Source organism: Panthera tigris, chromosome F3, assembly GCF_018350195.1.
Source record: "Panthera tigris isolate Pti1 chromosome F3, P.tigris_Pti1_mat1.1, whole genome shotgun sequence".
Lineage (NCBI taxonomy): Eukaryota > Metazoa > Chordata > Mammalia > Carnivora > Felidae > Panthera > Panthera tigris.
In genome coordinates, this window is record NC_056678.1 from 17,350,127 (window position 1) to 17,370,851 (window position 20,725).

A 20,725-nucleotide genomic window follows, 5' to 3' on the forward strand; every position below is an offset into this window, starting at 1 on the left:
CAATGAATGTACCTAACTATGTATGTATCTATCCCCCCAGCAGCTACTATAGAGACTTCTGATCTCTCCCCTTCCCAATACTAGATTTAACTTAGAGGTCTATTTCTACTTAGTTTTTGCTATTTTCCCTTTTCCTTTAAGAAGACATTGACTGACCTCATCGAAGGGAACGCTCTCTAAGAGTTGCCAAGGAGCGTCAGTGTTTTTCCTGCAGCCAGCACCTCCGAGGGTGTCTAGTCTCTGAGGTGTCCTCTCTGGAGGCAGTGATGTGAGAGCCTGGTCCTGGTCCTTTGACCTATGACTCTGTCAGGGGGAAGACAGTGTCCAGGGACAGCCGGGCCATTTGTGTCCTAGCGGGAGTCCATGCCTCTGTCATTTCTGAGTGATGTCTGGGAGAGGGAAATATTTACTGTGAAGAAAGTAACTGATGCCAGCAGGTAAGGAGGCCAGGCGCTGCTGTCTTCCAAATATTTTATTTAAATAAATTTTTCTTTTGCATGTGTTTGAATTTTCTAGAAAAAAAGTTCTGACAAACACTATACCGCTTGGACCATTTATACTCTTCTTGAGAAGGTGACTGCCCTTTCTCTACATTCCCCACTTCCCCCCCACCCAAGAAATAAAAAAGCCACCAGAATACATTGAGCAGCGGGGAGGAGGCCTTCTCTGATGACGGTGGATGAGTTTGGCTGGAGTTGTTCAGATCTCGGCCCGGGGACTCCTCCCCAAGCCTGTGTTGGTTGGGGAGAAGGAGTAAAAGTGAAGAGGAATAAGGGGTGGACCTGGGTTGGGGGTGCCGGGAGAAGCAGGAATGAGATGAGAAGGAAACATGGGAGAGGAAGATAAGGATGATGGGAGGAACAGGGAGTGACTCTAGTGACTTCACGGGGCTCCTTTCATGGACCCACTTACTCAACAGAAGTTTGGGGGCCTATGGCACCCTGGATGGTGTTGGGGGGACCCTGGTGAAGGCTATTAGGGAGGCGGCGGGGGTGGGGAAAACATAAGCCTCGTTCAGCATCTGGGTCTCCTCAGTCCTGGGCTATGGAAACAAGTGAGAAGAGAGCTTCTGGGTGTTTCGCGCCTGGCGGTAGTTCAAATCCATTTGATTAGGGGACAGTGGGGTGCTGCACCTGGAGACAGACGCCTCGTCCCGGCAATGACAACTGACTGACTGCCGTCTTAATTCAAGCTAGCAGCCAGTTGCCATGGCAACCATGTTACTTGTGTGGTCCCGGATCCGAGCGATCCTTTCTCCTAGATCACATCTGACACCCAGCCTCAGCCGTCAGCTCCGTGTCTCCCCAAGGTCATCCGTCTTAGGGGTGCAGGAAGGGCGTGGGGAGGCATGTGCATTTGGTGTGGGGCGATGAGCAATCGTCCTGTGATGGGAAGGGGACAGCCAGCTACTCCATGACGAGCCGTCCGTGTACAAGGGGACAGCCAGCCAGAGAGTGTTTCTTTCTCTGCTAGAAGGGGCTTATGACTAGGGGGTCTGAGCAGCCAGGGCATTTGGGGCCACCTGGTGTGAGAAGGTGGATGCGACTGGTTTTAAAACACGGGAAGTCCTGAATTCTGCCTCACAGGGTCGCCGGTTAGAAGACGGATGCAGCAGTCGCTGTGAGACGCCTGCCCCCACAGGCCTGGAGAATACCTGGAGGGCAGGTGAGTACCAGGCAGCCCAAGAGAGCAAACGGAGGACATTTTGCCATGAACACAATCCTGCAGAATTTAGCTTCTTGCTACTATAGATATCATAGTTTAGCTACATTGTTAATTAAATTGCAATTTTACTGCCTCCTAGAACAGCTTCTGTGGGAAAATATTTCAAGAGAGCTACCCAGCAGATTTGCAAGTGACCTTTCAGAGCACAACCCGCTTCCAATTTGGGAATTATACATCTTTGTCATACAGTCACAATACAATCAAAATACCAACCATCTCCTCACATATGTGGATTAACTCGGCCTCCCAACCTCAGCCTGGTGGGGAGACACTCGCCTCAACTCAGTCGTGGATCTCGGGGCGCACAACTCAATCGTGGATCTCGGGGCGCACAGTCGGTTCTGCGCATGCCTGTGAGGCACTCAATACCCGACTTCCATCCGTTGGAGCAATTAGTGGGCTCAGAACAGAAGGTCACTCGGGGGGATTGGCGAGGTATTACACGTTGACCCTCAACATCATCACGTATCCAACAGCATCCACAGACAGTTCTGAGTACCTACTATGTGCAAGGCACTTGCCTGAGCTTCAAGATAAATATTAATAAACCTCTATATAGCTTCGCTCTTTCATTTAAACTCTGTAACTTCTGTATCCCATCTGCAACATGCCACACATCCATTACAACCTTATGAAATTGTTTCCAGTGTGCCTTCCGTGAGACTGTACCGGATATTGCCTCAATTCCTTCCCTGCTGAGAAGCTTTGGTTACATAGGAAATCCCTAGGTCAGGTGTCTGTCAGATGTAGCATCTCCTTCCCGTCTGTAAAACATTGCACAGGCTCACAACTGCAGTTCACGGAAGTGAATGGAGTATCCTTGGTTTCCAGAACATTCTAGAAGTCACCACCAAGAGCTGTTAGTTTGTGCTTGGAGAAGGGCACCTTGCTGAGTGGTTCTGAGGGTAGCGTCTCAAAAAGAGGTCTTAGACAGCATTCGATACTGATCCATGGTGATGGGGACCTTGTCATGAGTTGCAAGATACAGCTTTCAATGGATTTTGATCCACCTCACTTGAAACTTTTTCTCCCATGTGAGAAACACAGGAACTTGGCTTGTCTGTATCGATGCACAACCTGATACAGTTGTATATTGCTGGAGTGCCCAAATACGAGGATTTCCAGTAAAAGGTTGTGTGGGGATAGGAATAGGAAAACACATATCTCTAGCCTGAGTGGCGTATGGAGTAGACAGTGGACAGGTACCTTATCTGGGTATGTAATTGTGCACGTGTGCCCGAATCCGGCCAGGCCTTCCTATGAGAAATTTTTGGGAGAGAAGATGATGTACTTGTACAAAGTAGGTCGTCAATGACCATTTGATGAACAGAATATATTTGCCCAGGTACCTGTTGCCTGAATTCACACGCGTGTGTATATGTGTGTGCGTGTGGGCACTATTGTGTGCATGGTGGGCATGTGTGTGCATTTGGGAGACGTGTCAAGATGTATGGACAAACGTTCCTTGTACTTTTGCGGATGGAGCTTGCGGGATGCAGGTGGAAAGGATGCCTGAGTCTGTGGTAAAGAGCATTGTTATCGGACACATAGCTGCCAAGACAGTGCCCAAGAACTGTCCATATTCTTTCTGGGGTGTCCTCCACGGGGACGCTCAGCCTGAGGTTCGTCCCTTGGTTAGTTCCTCTGTGGACACGAGTGCATCACTTTGGGCCTTGCTGCTCTCTAGCCCGTGTGTAGTTGGAAGGTGGCTTAGTCCCCGAGGAAGGACGCCTCTGCTCCCTGCCTAACTAGACAGGCAGTGATGGCCTCTTTTCCATCTGGAGAAGCTTGGGCTGAGCAGAGATCCAGAGGTCTTCCTCGGCCTTCCTCTTCTTCTTTTTCTTCTTCCCTTTGTTTCGCTCCGGCTGTGGGCCACTCTTGCCTGGCCGGCTCCAGCAGCAGTGGCAACAGATGAAGATGAATGTCATGACCACTAGTAGTGGCAGCCCCAGCAGGATGCCCAGGCAGATGGTGTTAAAGAGGCCCTGTTGGTGTTTGGTCAAGATGGTGTCCCAAATGATGCTGAAGAAAGAGCTGATCTTCTCCATGGCGCCGGGCTAGGCTGGGGCCACAGGAAACTCGTAGCTCACTAGAAAGTCCTGGGCTCAAGCTGAGACAGCCTTGTCCACTTGCAATTTATTCCTCTTCGAGCCCTGGGCTTGGGCATGCACCTGTTACCAGCTGAAGAGAGCAAAACAGACAATTCAAGAGAAACGCAATGGTAACGGTCTACAATTTTTAACAACGACGTATTTTTGAGGCTTAGGAAAAGGGACGGAATTGAAGATTTCCAGAGTTCGCTGAAATTGTATTGAAACCCAGTAAACAAAATAAATGCACACATTTAAGTAAGTACTCACTATTCTTGTACACGCTCTATTGGGGATAAGAATTGATAGTGTATCAGACCTGGCTCATCGCGGGTGCTCAGCATTTGGTGGATACGTGAATCAACGTGCGGATTCAGCGTTCCGGGTAGGGGTTGGCGCCTCTGTAGGAGCGGTTCTCCATCTTTTCTCCCTGCAGCTCATCTGATGGGCGTTGAACCCATACTCCTCACAGGACAGCTGTGTCTCACTTTCTGTGAACACACGTGCCATTTTCCACACATACTGAAGCTTAAGCACAGGACGGAATATCTGAGTCTTGCCGCCTGTCACAGGGGCCTGGACCTTCCCCAGGCTATGAGGTCAGCAGTCCTTGTCCTGCCTCAGCCCTGACTTCTTTACTGTCCCTTCACGCTCTCTTTCCAGCTCCGTCTCCTCCCTCTTCACATCCCGCTCCTGTGCCCAAAGAGGACTCACCGAGCTTTGCGGTGGGGGACCATGTGCTGGTTCCCTCTGTTTCTCTCCTCGTCTCCCTCATCGCTCTCATCTCTGCTTCCTGTCCCCCAGCTGAATATTCCCAAGACTCCTGCCCTGCCTGTGCCTGTTCTTGGCATTGGAAAAGGAGTCCCGCAGGCTGCTCAGCAATGGTGTTTAAAAACTGGGATGGGGGTCCATACTTCCACCCTCAGCTCAACTATAGCCGGGACTGTTCCGGTTGTTTATACAGAGTGGCCCTTCTTCCACCGGTACCCTCTCCACCTCTCCACGTGTATCTTAAGCCTCAGCTCTCAAGTGTAAGGTCTTACAAGCTCCTTCAGTTCTGGAATCTACAGGTTCCTATGTGTAAACAAGACTTGGAGGGTAACATGGTTCAAGGCAATTCAAGAGGCCTTCTGGTACAAGACATTGTCTGGGACCCGAAGATCAAAGACCCGTTGATTTTCAGCTGGAGAACTTAGAGATCATTGCAACCAATGCTCTCACTGAAAGATTAAGACTCTGAGGCCCAGAGTGGGGAAGGGACATGCCTAAGGCCACACAGAGGTGCCACAAACACCCAGAGTTGGGGATAATGGGTCAGTTTCTCTTCCAAGGCTGCTGGGCAATCAGAAAAACCAGGATGATGTTACTTTATATTTGTGTTTTACTTGATACTTTTCTAACCACTTTCACATGAGTTATGTTTTTAAAGAGAGAACAGGATGTTTATGGAGAAAACTGCTGGGGACCCAGGTTCACAATCATTATGAAGTCCAGGTTTCATTCTGTCACTGGGACATAAATGTGTGGCCCCTCCTGGGGAGTGTGTTATACTCAGGGGTTGTCCACAGAAGTCTAATTCCTTGGATAGCACTCTGTAAGTTCCGCACATACCTGTGTGTTCACTCAAACTCCACCCGAACTCAGTCCTAGCCTGCTGGCATTTGGGCTCATGCCCTGAGGACGTTATCTACACACTTTATGCAGTTGTATAAACGGGTGCCTACTGCTGTACCGCTTGGTCCTTGAAAGTGAAGTAATGCTATATAATGGCCCTGATATGCCGGTCACCATCCTGGGCACTCTACACCTATTGACCCATTTTGTTTCATTACAACCTTAGGAAGTAGGTACAGGTATTTTCCTCATCTTTACAGCTGGAGAGACAGAGGCAGAGGTCACACAGTGAGTGAGTGGCAGAGCTGACCTGACTGATTCTGGGGCGTTTGACTCCAGATCCCCACGTTGCGAGCCCTTCATAGGTGTCGCTCTGAGCCTCCTATTCCTTTGTGCAGAATTAACCCGTTTTGGCAAGTAGCCCAGGATTTATAGAATCTTACAATACTTGGCTATTCCCCAGATTGACTTAAAAACGTTTATCCCAATCTGTTGTGGAAGAAGACTGCACAGTGATTTATTTCCCACTGTTAGATACTTCACAAATGCATGAAGATACATACAATAAAAATCCAGTCCTGCTCAAGGGGAGGTTTATAGAAAGCATATGACTGCCTGAACATAAACTCAACTCGCAACAAAGAGAAACATTCTGAGAAGTCACACCCCTTTGCCAGAGGCTCTGTGTGAGCCCTTCAGAAGCCCTGGAACATCACGTGCCGTGGATATGCTCACACGCCATCAAGCCCACAGGCTCTTTGTCGAGAAAAAGCACCCTTGGGTATCTTCCCCGCCCCCTGCCATCAAGGCCAATCCACTGACTTGCTCCTTCTCACACACTTGGGTCTCTGGATTTCCCTTCTTACTTTGTGGTCACCTTTGCTTTTACTTCAGCCCTTGTTTGGCCCCATATTTTTTTTTTTTGGCCTATCTGGAGGGATTTCCATGCTCTCTTGAGGGAAGACTTTGGGGGCTTTTCACTAATTTGATCCACACATATATATTCCTGGGACCAAATGCTCCTCATACCGTATTTCTAGGACTCACATTAGATACCACCACCACATTTGCTGACAAACTACTCTGTGTCAGATGTCATGCTGGTCCCTGCAGGGAACGTAAATGCATTAGGAGCCCACTTTTGGGTTCATCTAGGGAAAGAGAGGAAGGGCTTTGAGCCCTTGGAGAATATTAGGGCAGTTTTCATGAAGGTAGAGCCACCTGAGGAGGACCTTGAAAGATGAGCAGGACCTTGACAGGGAAACATGGGTAAAAGGATGTTCAAAGATTCTAGGCAGAGAAACTTCTAGAATATGGCAGGAGAACAGGCTGTCTTCTGGTGAGCCTGGGGTTCAGGGTGGGAGAGGGGAGGACTGTAGATTGTGGCCAAGGTAGAGAGGGCCTCCATAGGGTGTGTATTTATTTGGGGTCTTTATTTATTTTTATTAAAAAAATTTTTTTTTAAAATTTACATCCAGATTAGTTAGCATATAGTGCAACAATGATTTTAGGAGTAGATTCCTTAGTGCCCTTTACCCATTTAGCCCATACCCCCCTCCCACAACCCCTTCAGTAACCCTCTGTTTGTTCTCCATATTTAAGAGTCTCTTATGTTTTGTCCCCCTCCCTGTTTTTATATCATTTTTGCTTCCCTTCCCTTATGTTCATCTGTTGTGTCTTAAAGTCCTCATAGGAGTGAAGTCATATGATATTTGTCTTTCTCTGACTAATTTCTCTTAGCATAATACCTTCTAGTTCCATCTGCATAGTTGCAAATGGCAAAATTTCATTCTTTTTGATTGCCGAGGAATACTCCATTGTATATATACACCAAATCTTCTTTATCCATTCATCCATCAATGGACATTTGGGCTCTTTCCATACTTTGGCTATTGTTGATAGTGCTGCTATAAACATTGGGGTGCACATGTCCCTTCAAAACAGCACACCTGTATCCCTTGGGTAAATGCCTAGTAGTGCAATTGCTGGGTAGTAGGGTAGTTCTATTTTTAATTTTTTGAGGAAACTCCAAACTGTTTTCCAGGGTGGCTGCACCAGCTTGCATTCCCACCAGCAATGCAAAAGAGATCCTCTTTCTCCGCATCCTTGCCAACATCTGTTGTTTCCTGAGTTGTTAATTTTAACCATTCTGACAGGGGTGAGGTGGTATCTCATTGTGGTTTTGATTTGTATTTCCCTGATGATGAGTGATGTGGAGCATTTTTTCATGTGTCGGTTGGCCATCTGGATGTCTTCTTTGGAGAAGTGTCTATTCATGTCTTTTTCCCATTACTTCACTGGATTATTTGTTTTTTGGGTGTTGAGTTTGATAAGGTCTTTATAGATTTTAGATACTAACCCTTTATCTGATATGTCGTTTGCAAATAGCTTCTCCCATTCTGTTGGTTGCCTTTTAGTTTTGCTGATTATTTCCTTCACTGTGCAGGGACCTTTTGATGAGGTCCCAGTAGTTCATTTTTGCTTTTGTTTCCTTTGCCTCTGGAGACACGTTGAGTAAGTAGTTGCTGCGGCCAAGATCAAGGAGGTTTTGCCTGCTTTCTCCTCGAGGATTTTGATGGCTTCCTGTCTTACATTTAGGTCTTTCATCCACTTTGAGTTTATTTTTGTGTATGATGTAAGAAAGTGGTCAAGGTTAGTTTTTCTGCATGTCGCTGTCCAGTTTTCCCAGCAACACCTGCTGAAGAGATTGTCTTTATTCCTTTGGATATTCTTTCCTACTTTGTGAAAGATTAGTTGGCCATACATCTGTGGGTCCATTTCTGGGTTCTCTATTCTGTTTCATTGATCTGAGTGTCTGTTTTGTGACAGTACCATACTGTCTTGATGATTACTGCTTTGTAGCGTAGCTTGAAGTCTGGGATTGTGATGCCTCCTGCTTTGGTTTTCTTTTTCAAGATCGCTTTGGCTATTCGAGGTCTTTTCTGGTTCCATACAAATTTTAGGATTATTTGTTCTAGCTCTGTGAAGAATGCTGGTGTTGTTTTGATAGGGATTACACTGAATATGTAGATTGCTTTGGGTAGTATTGACATTTTAACAATATTTGTTCTTCCTATCCAGGAGCATAGAATCTTTTTCCATTTTTTGTGTGTCTTCTTCAATTTCTTTCATTAGCTTTCTATAGTTTTCAGTGTATATATTTTTCACCTCTTTGGTTAGATTGATTCCTAGGTATTTTATGGTTTTTGGTGCAATTGTAAATGGGATCGATTCCTTGATTTCTCTTTCTGTTGCTTCATTGTTGGTGTATAGGAATGCAACTGATTTCTATGTATTGATTTTATATCCTGCGACTTTGCTGAATTAATGAATCTGTTCTAGCAGTTTTTTGGTGGAATATTTTAGGTTTTTATATAGAGTATCATGTCATCTGTGAAGAGTGAACGTTTGACCTCCTCCTAGCTGATTTGGATGCCTTTTATTTCTTTGTGTTGTCTGATTGCAGAGGCTAAGACTTCCAATATTATATTGAATGACAGTGGTGAGAGTGGACTTCCCTGTCTTGTTCCTGACCTTAGGGGGAAAGCTCTGTTTTTCTCCATTGAGGATGATATTAGCATTGGGTCTTTCATATATGGCTTTTATGATCTTGAGGTATGATCTTTCTGTCCCTACTTTCTTGAAGGTTTTTATCAAGAAAGGATGCTGTATTTTGTCAAATGCTTTCTATGCATCTATCAAGAGATCATATGGTTCTTGTCCTTTCTTTTATTGATGTGATGAATCACATTGATTATTTTGCAGATATTGAACCAGCCCTGCATCCCAGGTATAAATCCCACTTGATCGTGGTGAATAATTTTTTTAATGTATTGTTGGATTCAGTTCACTAATATCTTGTTGAGGATTTTTGCATCCGTGTTCATCAGGGAAATTGATCTGTAGTTCTCCTTTTTCGTGGGGTCTCTGTCTGGTTTTGGAATCAAGGTAATAGTGGCTTCATAGAAAGGCTTTGGAAGTTTTCCTTCCATTTCTATTTTTTGGAACAGCTTCAAGAGAATAGGTGTTAACTCTTCCTTAAATGTTTGGAAGAATTCCCCTGGAAAGCCAACTGGCCCTGGACTCTTGTTTTTTGGGAGATTTTTGATTACTAATTCAATTTCTTTACTGGTTATGGGTCTGTTCAAATTTTCTATTTTTTCCTGTTTCAGTTTTGGTAGTATATATGTTTCTAGGAATTTGTCCATTTCTTCCAGATTGCCCATTTTATTGGTATATAATTGCTCATAATATTCTCTTATTATTGTTTTTATTTCTGCTGTGTTGGTTGTGATCTCTCCTCTTTCACTCTTGATTTTATTTATTTGTGTCCTTTCTTTTTTCTTTTTGATCAAACTGGCTAGTGGTTCATCAATTTTGTTAATTCTTTCAAAGAACCAGCTTCTGGTTTCATTGATGTGTTCTACTGGTTTTTGTTTGTTTGTTTGTTTGTTTTTTGGTTTTGATAGCATTAATTTCTGCTCTAATCTTTGTTATTTCCTGTCTTCTGCTGGTTTTTGGTTTTATTTGCTGTTCTTTTTTCAGCTCTTTAAGGCGTAAGGTTGGGTTGTATATCTGAGATCTTTCTTCCTTCTTTAGGAAGGCCTGGATTGCTATATACCTTCCTCTTATGACTGCCTTTGCTGCATCCCAGAGGTTTTGGGTTGTGGTGTTATCATTTTCATTGGCTTCCATGAACTTTTTAATTTCCTCTTTAACTCCTTGGTTAGCCTATTCATTCTTTAGTGGGATGTTCTTTAGTCTCTAAGTATTTGTTACCTTTCCAAATTTTTTCTTGTGGTTGATTTTGAGTTTCATAGCGTTGTGGTCTGAAAATATACACGGTATGATCTCAATCTTTTTGTACTTTCTGAGGGTTGATTTGTGTCCCGGTATGTGGTCTATTCTGGAGAATGTTCCATGTGCACTGGAGAAGAATGTATATTCTGCTGCTTTAGGATGAAATGTTCTGAAGATATCTGTTAAGTCCATCTGGTCCAGTGTGTCACTCAAAGCCATTCTTTCCTTGTTGATCTTTTGATTAGATGATCTGTCCATTGCTGTGAGTGGGGTGTTGAAGTCCCCTACTATTATGGTATTACTGTCAACGAGTTTCTTTATGTTTGTGATTAATTGATTTGTATACTTGGGTGCTTTCACATTTGGCACATAAATGTTTACCATTGTCATGTATTCTTGGTGGACAGACCCCTTAATTATGATATAGTGCCCTTCTTCATTTCTTGATACAGTCTTTACTTTAAAGTCTAGATGGTCTGATATAAGTATGGCTACTCTGGCTTTCTTTTGTTGACCATTAGCATGATAGATGGTTCTCCATCCCCTTACTTTCAATCTGAAGGTGTCTTTAGGTCTAAAGTGGGTCTTTTGTAAACAGCATATAGATGGATCTTATTTTCTTATCCTTTCTGTTACCCTATGCCTTTTGATTGGAGCATTTAGTCCATTGACGTTTAGAGTGAGTACTGAAAGATATGAATTTATTGCCATTATGTTGTTTGTAGAGTTGGAGTTTTGGGTGGTGTTCTCTGGTCCTTTCTAATCTTTGTTGCTTTTGTCGTTATATTTATTTATTTATTTATTTAATCTTTTCTCCCCTCAGAGAGTCCCCTTAAAATTTGTTGTAGGGCTGGTTTAGTGGTCACAGACTTGACTCCTTTAACTTTTGTTTGGCTGGGAAACTTTTAATCTCTCCTTCTATTTTGAATGACAGCCTTGCTGGATAAAGAAGTCTTGGCTGCATATTTTTCTGATTCAGCACATTGAATAAATATATCCTGCCACTCCTTTCTGGCTTGCCAAGTTTCTGTGGATAGGTCTGCTGCAAACCTGATCTGTCTTCTCTTGTAGGTTAAGGGCTTTTTTCCCCTTGCTGCTTTCATGATTCTTTCCTTGCCTGAGTATTTTGTGAATTTGACTCTGATATGCCTTGTTGATGGTCAGTTTTTGTTGAATCTAATGGGAGTCCTCTGTGCTCCTTGGATTTTGATGTGTTTGTCTTTCCCCAGGTTAGGAAAGTTTTCTGTTATGATTTGCTCACATAACCCTTCTACCCCTATTTCTCTCTCTTCATCTTCTGGGACCCCTATGATTCTGATGTTGTTCCTTTTTAGTGAGTCACTTATTTCTCTAATTCTTTAATTTTTTTTTTAACATTTATTTATTTTTGAGACAGAGAGAGACAGAGCATGAACGGGGGAGGGTCAGAGAGAGAGGGAGACACAGAATCTGAAACAGGCTCCAGGCTCTGAGCGGTCAGCACAGAGCCCAACGTGGGCTCGAACTCACGGACCGCGAGATCATGACCTGAGCTGAAGTCGGACGCTTAACCGACTGAGACACCCAGGTGCCCCTCATTTCTCTAATTCTTAAATCATGCTCTTTTGCCTTAATCTCCCCTTTTTTTCTGTTTCATTATTCTCCATAAGTTTGTCCTCTATATTGCTGATTCTCTTCTGCATCATCCATCCTTGCCACCGTGGCATCTATTCGAGATTGCAGCTCAGTTATAGCCTTTTTTGTTTCATCCTGACTAGTTTTTACTTCTTTTATCTCCACAGAAAGGGATTCTAATCTATTTTCGACTCCAGCTAGTATTCTTATTATCGTGATTCTAAATTCTGGTTCAGACATCTTGCTTGTATCTGTGTTGGTTAAGTCCCTGACTGTCGTTTCTTCCTGCTCTTTCTTTTGTGGTGAATTCCTTCACTTCGTCATTTTGAAGTGAGAAAAGGAATTAATGAGGTAAAAAAATTAAAATAAAAAAATATTAAAACAAAAAAGGAAAAAAAACTCAAACGCAAAAAAAAAATCAAATAAATGATGCTAGATCCTAGGTGTGTTTTGCTCTCGGTGTTGAAAGTGGCTTGATAGATTAGAAAAAAAAGGGGAAAGAAAAGAAAAAAAAGGAAATCGTTAGAAAATTTGAAAAAATGAATACACTGAAGTAGACTAAAATGAAATGATAGAAGTAAAATAGAAATGAAAAATTTACACAAGAGTAAACAATAAGTAGAAAAAAATTAAAGAAAAATATTTTTAATAAAAATTGAAAATAAAAATGAATTTTTTCTTTTTCTGTATTAAAGAAAAAGAAGAAATGAAAAAGAGAAAAAAGAAAAAGAAAGAAAACTGAATAGATGGACCAGCGAACAGACTGAAATAAGACTCAAATTACTTCGTTTTCCCCTAGAAGTCAAACTATGAAGCGCCTCTAGTCCATAAAATAAGTAGGTGGAGAGCCGTATTCCTGAAGAGCGAGGTTGGCCCAGTTGGGCGGGGCTTAGGGTAACGGCTCCGTTCTCCACTCGATGGCGCTGCTTAGCTTCCTGGGGTGGGTTGTTGTGGCCCTTGTAGGTGCGTATGAGCATGCGCAGGAATGGTAACAATGGAGTAACCCAGCTACCCGGTCTCGTGTCGGAATCCTGCTCTCCCCGATCGGCAATCGCGCACCCGTCCTTTGTCTTCGGCTTCTGTCTACTCCCTGCTTTTACACTGTCCGTGACCAAACAGCACCTCCCTCCTGGGTTTTGTCTCAGATGCGGCTGTTTTTCCCAACCCGTTATTTCTGAGGGACTGTGACTTTGATCCGTTCTGCCCGTCTGCGGGAGGGTCTCACTGAGCCACGTCTGGGTGCTGGCCGCACCCGGGAACGTTCGCGGGACCGTGCTACTGCCGACACCCAGAGACTGAGGCTGGGTGCCAGCCCACCCCAGAGAAAGTTCGCGAGATAGTGTAGCAGCAGCGTTTCGGGGATTATGGAAAATCACAACACGCGTCTGGCACCAGGCTTCACCCTTAATGACATTGTTCCAGCACCAGCAAATGTGGTTGTTCTCCCGGGTCCACTGGCGCCTTGCCTTTGGGGACCCACACAGACTCTACCAGGTGTCCTCCCAGCAGGGGAACCGCCTCTCCCCGTGTGGCCCGAAGACCCCCGGACTCCACTCTGCTCCTGGGGATTCGCCCTTCCCACCCGAGCACCGCCAGGTATGGAGCTGTGGCATTTCAGCCTCTGCGCTCCCTCTGTTACAGTCTTAATGGAATTTAAACCCTCTCCTCTCTCCTTTCTCCTTTTTGCCTTTTTAGTTCAGTCCCTGTGGCTGTTTCCACTTTTCCACTTTCTCTCCAGCTGCTTTTGGGGGGGGGGGATGCTTTGCCTGTATCCCCCCGCCCCCGTCTCCATCCTCTCTCCGCACACAACAGTGGCCCCCTGCCCTCCGCAGCTTCCCCCAGTTCACCTTTCCGCACCACATACCTGCTGAGTTCTGTGGTTCAGGTTGTGCAGATTGTTGTGTTAATCCTCAGATCCGTTTTCTAGGTGTGCAGGACGGTTTAGTGTTGGTCTGGCTGTATTTCATGGACGTGAGACACAAAAAAAACTTCCATGCTGTTCTGCCATCTTGGCTCCTCCTCCTTTTTAAAAAAGTTGTTAAATGTTTATTTCTGAGAGAGAGAGAGCACAAGCGGGGGAGGAGCAGAGACAGAAAGAGGGAGATACAAAATCCAGAGCAGGCTCCAGACTCTGTGCTGTCAGCACAGAGCCTGATGTGGGGCTCAAACTCATGAACCGTGAGATCATGACCTGAGAAGTCAGAAGCTTAACCGACTGAGCCACCCAGGCACCCTTGGTGTCTTTATAATAGTAGGATGCCCTTCAAGAAAAGATAAGGGCCTGAGAAGCGCTGGAAAATGATTTAAGAGAGCTCTTCATCCATTTAACAAACATTTATTGAGCACCTAATACATGCCCCACACTGTGTTAGGTATTAGGATTCAGTGAGGAAAGCTAAAGACATGGTTTCTGGTAACATGGGGCCTCGTATATTCCAAGGAAGTTGTTATTATTGAGGGATCATGTCATAAAGGACAAATAAGCAAATTTCAACTTAGGTTGCTTAGTTGGCTGAAATAGAAGCATGCATTTGAATTATGTTTATCTCAATGTCTCAGGCCCTCCTACCCCTCCCAACCTTTGTCTCAAGCTCGTCCATCCTCTGACACCTAAAATAGCCTTTGAATAAATAGATTTCTTTTCCAGCGAAAGCTAATTCGAGAATTCACTTTTGGATTCCTGAAGGTACTTATTTGAGTCTACTCTCCATATAGCCAAAAAGAGTATTCATTAACATTTGGGAGCCAAGTCTGGGGAAAATTCAATTAAAAAGGTATTCTTTATATTTTTTAATCTAAGAATTCTCTTCTAGGCCCCCCCAGGTTACTTGCTGAGCTCTGCTAATCTATACTGTTTCATTAGTATTTATGAGCCTCTCATTGTTAGCATTTCCAGGAAACAATCAAATATCTCCTTGGTGGTATGAATTAAAAGTTTGAGCTTCCACAGAATGTTTTGTAAAAGGAGCCAGACTTCGGGCCTTAGAAATGCTCTCTGGGAGGCACCATTATTTTGTTGGATCTCAAGTATTGCTGACACTGTTTGAAAGATAATTCGTCTATTCTTATAAAACCAACAACAGGCATTAACCAAACACGATTGTTTGATGATTGTTGTTATGAGGGTTGGTGAGAGGAAAAAGAAGGGGGGAAAGTTACTTTCAGTTTCCTTAAAACCAAAAATTATTCATCTTTATATTCTCCATAGTATCTCACTGGAGAGAGAGTCATTCATTCATTCTTTCTCCCAAGAAGCTTCGATCTGTCCATGTTGATGGCTAACAATGATCCCAGAGCCAGGAGACCTGGGTTTGAGCCCTGGGTCAATGTGTGTAACCTTGGTGAGTTACCGAACCTTAGCTACAAAATGAAGCTAATGAGCTTCCCTCGTAATGATGTGGTGAGGATTAAAAGAGCTCAATATATTTAATGCATTTTGTAAACTGTAAAATACTATAGAACATAATCTATGAAATAGTGAGTTATCTCCAGATAGCGATGGATTAATTCTAGCCTTGAGCTTTCCTTTTCCCTCCCTTACCTCCATACCCAATCCTCATCATCAAAGAACCATAGGCCCCCACCCCATCCAGATGAAGAGAACTTCACAGGTAACCTTGCTGCTTATGGCGGTCAGCAGGTCTGCGGCTGTAATTCTAGACTCTGGCATCCGTCAAGAGGGATGGAGAAGGGTTCTTTGAGGGAATCTGTTGGTGTCTAGAGGATTATTGATCTCATAAAGTAAGACCTGGGGAAAATACCTAGCCCTCGGTGGGCCCAACCCCTCTCCCTGGCTTTGGAATCCCTGGAAGTGGACCCCCAGGGATGGGTCTTTCCACAGAGAGATCTGATCCATCCCTGAGAGCCAAGAGCCTGGTTTTCCTTCTGGAGCTCCCCAGCAGGGGGCAGAGCATGCTACTTTGCATTTAGTCTCTCTTTGTTCCTGATTGTTAGATGACATAATACATGTAAAGCTGTAGAATAGTGTCTGTGGGGTAGTAGATGCTTTCTAGAAATGTTAATGATAAAGATCATGATAGTACCCAGTTAAAATCCCTAAGAGCAACTCCACAGTGACCTCCAAATGGTCCAATTTTTTTGCCTCCTTTAAGGGGTAGGGTGAGGTGGGAGGTTCAGGTTTCTCTCAGAACCTTAAAAGATTCCTCTGCTCAGCTGCTGACTCCAGGGTGTGCATGGGGTGGGGAGGGGGGCGTCTTATAATTGAAAGTTGGCAGCAAAGACCTCTCCTTGGCCTTTCCTCAAATGCTTCCATTGACTTTTCTACCTCATGCTGTGGATATCACTGTGTTGCTTTAACTCTTCACCCAAGGATGGACTGCTAGCCAGGCTGGCTGCTTAAGAGTCACCTAGGGCATTAGTTAAGTGCAGATTCCTGAGCCCTGATCCTGGAGACACTGATGCAGTAGATCTAGGGTGAGCCCTGGAGTTTATGCTTGTAACAAATAGCCTGACGGTTTCTGGACAATTGTCAGGTTTAAAGGCTGTTGTATAAGCAAGTTGTTGCATCAGCATAGGAGCCTTGTGTTGAATGAAGGAATGGGTCATGGGTGAGAGGAGGTGGAGATGAGGTTTATGTTTGTGCACAGCAGCACGGTGGCCTGCTGGGGGGGGGCCTCTTTAGGCATTACCTCTTGCTCTCGTGTATTCAGAGCATCTGGGCCAAGACTGCTTTCCCAGAGGTCACAATTCAATGCGGTAAACATTCATTGAACACCCACTATGTCACCAGCCCTGAGAGCTTTCCAGTTGAGCAAAGAGGAGAGAGAAAAATAGCAGAAGTATAATGTGATGAGTCCTGTGGTCAAGTTCTGTGTAAAGGGACATGAAGACAGCCCAGGGGAAGGAGTAAACAATTTGGTCTAGAGAGGGTTACAGGAAAGAAATGAAAAGGAAATTATAATCAGGGCAGGTGTCTGCTCAGTGATTCCTTCAACGACTATGTATGGAACACCTGTTTCATGCTGAGAACTGTGTTGGGTCCTGGGTGACCGGGGGAACAAGCGGACTGGGTCCCTGTTCGGGTGCTCAAAGCCTAGTGTGGGAAGCAAACACTCATCAGAAAACCCCACATACAGGTGTGAAAATAGCATACGGGAAGTGTGACAGAGGAGAAGCCCATGATGCTTTCAAGGAGGTGGGGCAGGCTCTGGGTGGGGAGGATTCAACCACGATCTGAGCAAAAACATGGTCAATTACAAGAGCAACACATGGTCAGGGTGTCTATAAAGTCTTGAAACATAGAGTAAACTCATTTAAAGCATCTTCAAGTAATATGCTTGATAGGTGTTTCTTCAACCCTCAGCTACCTTTGCAGGTGAAGTGTCTCTAAATTGGAAGCCATGAGTTCAGTTGCTAATGAGTTATAAAGTGTCCCCCAAAAGTCTAGAAGTATGTGTATTTCTAGGGAAATATGTGTTTTGTGCCTTTTCTCAGTCAGACAGTTGGAGCCACTGCTTCTTCTGAAAAGGACGTGAAATGACAGTGTGACTGAGGTCAGCAGCAGCGAGTGGGGGTGACAGTGGGGTGACATGAGGCCCACGAGGCAGGCGGCCCCCACACTCACAGGGCTTGTAAGCCGTGTTAGTGGCTGGTGTATGCTGCAAGAGCCATGGGGGGTAAGCAAACGAGGGGACATAATCCATATGTGTTCTGCAAAGAAGAGTATTGCTGAGGTGAGAGGGGACAGGCTGGCAGGGACAAGAGTGGGAGGCAAGATTACAGTTGTTCAGGGAAAATGGCAGCAGGGATGAGGGCAAGGGTGGTGGCGGAGGGAGGGACAGGTGGGCTGACTGGGGCGTTCTCCTATGGACGGTGGGAGAACTCTTGGGCAGAGGGGCATGAGGCAGTGTCCCAGGCCGTGCTCTGCTTTTCCACGCCCACCCCTAGTCCCTGGTCAGGTCTCCGAGTCTGCCGCGTTTTATTTTTTTCAATATGGGAACCTCATCCGTCTCTGCCTGACTCCCTGCCATTTCTCCTGGAGGTTTAGAACATCTTATTAAGTCCCAGCCTCTCCAACCCTGCCTGCCCAAACCTTGCCCCTGCAGTTCTTGCAAAAGCCCTATGGTTACAATAATGTCACACACTTCAGAAACCAAGGTGTGCTGGCAGCGAGGGCACTGAGTAGAACCTTAGTCAGTAGTTATTAACTCTGCTGCTCTGGATACAGATTTTCTTGACGGTTCTCCCCTTGCTCACCTGGCATGCTCAGATGCCTTCTAACAGATTTAAGTACTGTTTTGTACAAAAATGGTCAGATCACAGCAATAATCTGCTAGTGGAGAATTGTGCTTATAACTTAAACGTGGTTCCAGGCATGATGAAACAGATATCTGTATTTTCCCCAGTGTAATTAATGGCTTCAAGTACCTAGTTCTGATGCAAAGTTGGAGGCTCTTTTCTTCCCCCAACGTATACATTTATGGTATGTAACTAGATATTAAGTATTAGAAGAAAATAGATAGTATTTTTCCTCAGAATCAATGTTATAATTATGGGTGCAATTTTGAACAAGGGCACACATAGGTCATCAATATAAAAATGATTAAGGCACTATGATTATTAGAAATGATAAAATGATGCTTTATCATATAGACATTCTGAACTGGAAGAATCCAGATATGGGTCATTTGGTCGGGTATCCTCACTTTATTTGTAAGGCATGTGGGACCAAAAGGGGCTGTGATTTGCTGGAGGTCACACAGCTGACAACTGGTGGAATCAGGGCCCGATCAATGTCTTCTGACTCCCAGCATCACCTCCTGCCAAGGTCTCCCTTACAAAAGTCTTCACGAATAAGCATTAAGGCAGCTCTTGGCAACATGCCCACCATATCCTCGTCCTGGGCTGAGGCTAGACTACCCTTCTCAGCCCCCTTAAATAGTCGTGGGACCAGGTGACTGAGTTGTGGCTGAGGGAACGTGGGCCTGGCTCCTGAAACCTGTCCCAACATCCTCCACGTTCACTCTGCTTGTTCACTGGCTGGCTAGGTGCAAAGGACCCAGCAGAGGACTCCAAGGCCGCTGGGATGGTACAGGAGAAGGTGTTTCGGAATGACCACGAGCAGAACACCCCTACTGACCACACTGAACAGTAGAGTAAGTGAGAAATAACCTTTGTTGGGTAAAGCCATTGATTTTGAAGATTATTGGCTAAACCTGTTAGCCTATCCTGACTAATACGAGCAACAAAAAGGTAGCGTTGGGGTAATGATTATAACAAATATGCAGTGAGGTCAACAACTCTCCTGGAGAGTTTGCAGCTTTGACCAGAAAGGAGTTTAGCCAAGCACTTCAGAGTGCTAGTTCTGGGACAAGATACCCTGTGTTCAGATCCTGGCTCTGCTACCCACTGACTGTGCCACACTGGGAAGGTTACTTTCTGGGCCTCAGTGTTCTCATCTGTCAAATGGAGTTCACAATAGTAGGTTGTTGTGAAATCTAAGTGAATCAGTAGAGGTAGATAGAGCCTCTCAGAACTGAGCCTGGTGATAAATGTGAGTCCTTATTTTTCGACCCCAAACCAAAGGCTGGCCAAAAGAAACATCTCTCAGCCCCTCAGCTAATAATGATTTTGTCTGCCTTTTTAGAATTGGGAACGGTTCTGAAGTTATGACTTTGACTATATAGGTCTCCTTTAAGAGGCATTTCTCTCCCCATCTTTTCTCTAGTTTTCCTGTAGTAAAGAGATTTTTTTTAATGTTTATTTATTTTTGAGAAAGAGAGACAGAGCACAAGTGGGGGAGGGGTAGAGAGAGAGGGAGACACAGAATCTGAAGCAGGCTCCAGGCTCCAGCCCCAAAGCGGGGGTCAAACTCACAAACCACGAGATCATAACCTAAGCCAAAGTTGGACACTTAACTGACTGAGCCACCCAGGTGCCCTAAGATATTCTTTCTAACTTATTCCACTCATCCTTCTTTTTCAAAGCAACCATTTCAGAATTAAAATATGCACAGGCATCACTCAGAAGCAGCATCATAAGGATGTGGATACAGTCTATTCACTTTCTCTCCATGGATCCCACCTCATGGGGCAGAGTGGGATGCGAGCCTCCTTCCTCACCCCCACACCAAACCATCCTTCATCTCTTCCCTCCCTCTTTCTTTCCTTCTGCCAGTGTATTTAATGAGCTCCTAGCATATTCTAGTCCTAGGCACCATGTTCCTAGGCACTGTGGATACAGTCATGAATAACTCAGATGTGGTCAAGCTATTTACTTTCCATGAGGAGAAGGGCAAAGTATGTTGTTAGTACTTTAAGGAAATAATTGGCCTGGCCTGTGTGGAGGTGACTTTGAATGGAGATCTGAAGAATGGCAAGGATCCAGTTGTGTGCAGAGCTTAGGAAAGGGCCTTCTGAGGGGCAGGACAGCAGGGTTAAGGCTCTGAAGGGGGAAGAGCTCGGCTGATCCCAGTAGAGGAGGAGGCCGGTGCCCAGGGGCCTGTGAGCACCCAAGGTGAGGTGTGGATTAAGCTGGGCAGCCCTGGCAGTGAGTACAGAGGACAAAAGGTGGAGAAGAAAAGAAAGGGACCTGAAAAGTTCAGACGCCCTTTTCTTTGTCCCCATTGTTGTCACATTTGTCCAGTTTCTCCTTCCTCCAATTCATCTTTCCAAAGTCTGGAAGTGGTCATGTCCCCCTGCTTAGCCCCTCTTTGACTCTTCATCGCTTGCAGGATAATCATAACTCCTTCGCCTCCTATCATCCCAGGCTCATCTCCTACCACCGCCCTTATTACTACATTTTCCAGAATTCTCCCCAACATTCCTGCTCCCTCCCATTGTTATGCTTCGGCACATGCTGTTCTGTCTGCCTGGAATGTCTTCTCACCTTCTTCCCTCTGTCCATTCACGGGAGAGCTCCTT

The 20,725-nt window shown here is 45.0% G+C and overlaps 1 protein-coding gene across 2 annotated transcripts in view; it reads right to left on the reverse strand.

The window, feature by feature from the left end:
- Window positions 1-425: 425 nt before the first annotated feature.
- The window catches only part of KIAA0040 (KIAA0040 ortholog), a 43,692-nt gene continuing 23,392 nt past the window's right edge, over window positions 426-20,725 (reverse strand). The window contains exons 1-2 of one of the 2 annotated variants that reach the window (XM_015538285.2): window positions 13,708-13,750; window positions 426-3,906 (exon numbers count right to left, since the gene is read on the reverse strand). In XM_015538285.2, coding sequence (XP_015393771.1) covers window positions 3,474-3,773 — 300 coding nt within the window. In that variant the 5' untranslated portion in view covers window positions 3,774-3,906; window positions 13,708-13,750 and the 3' untranslated portion in view covers window positions 426-3,473. Of the gene's footprint in view, window positions 3,907-13,707; window positions 13,751-20,725 lie in introns of those variants that run through there. The other variant, XM_015538286.2, reaches the window with a different exon arrangement.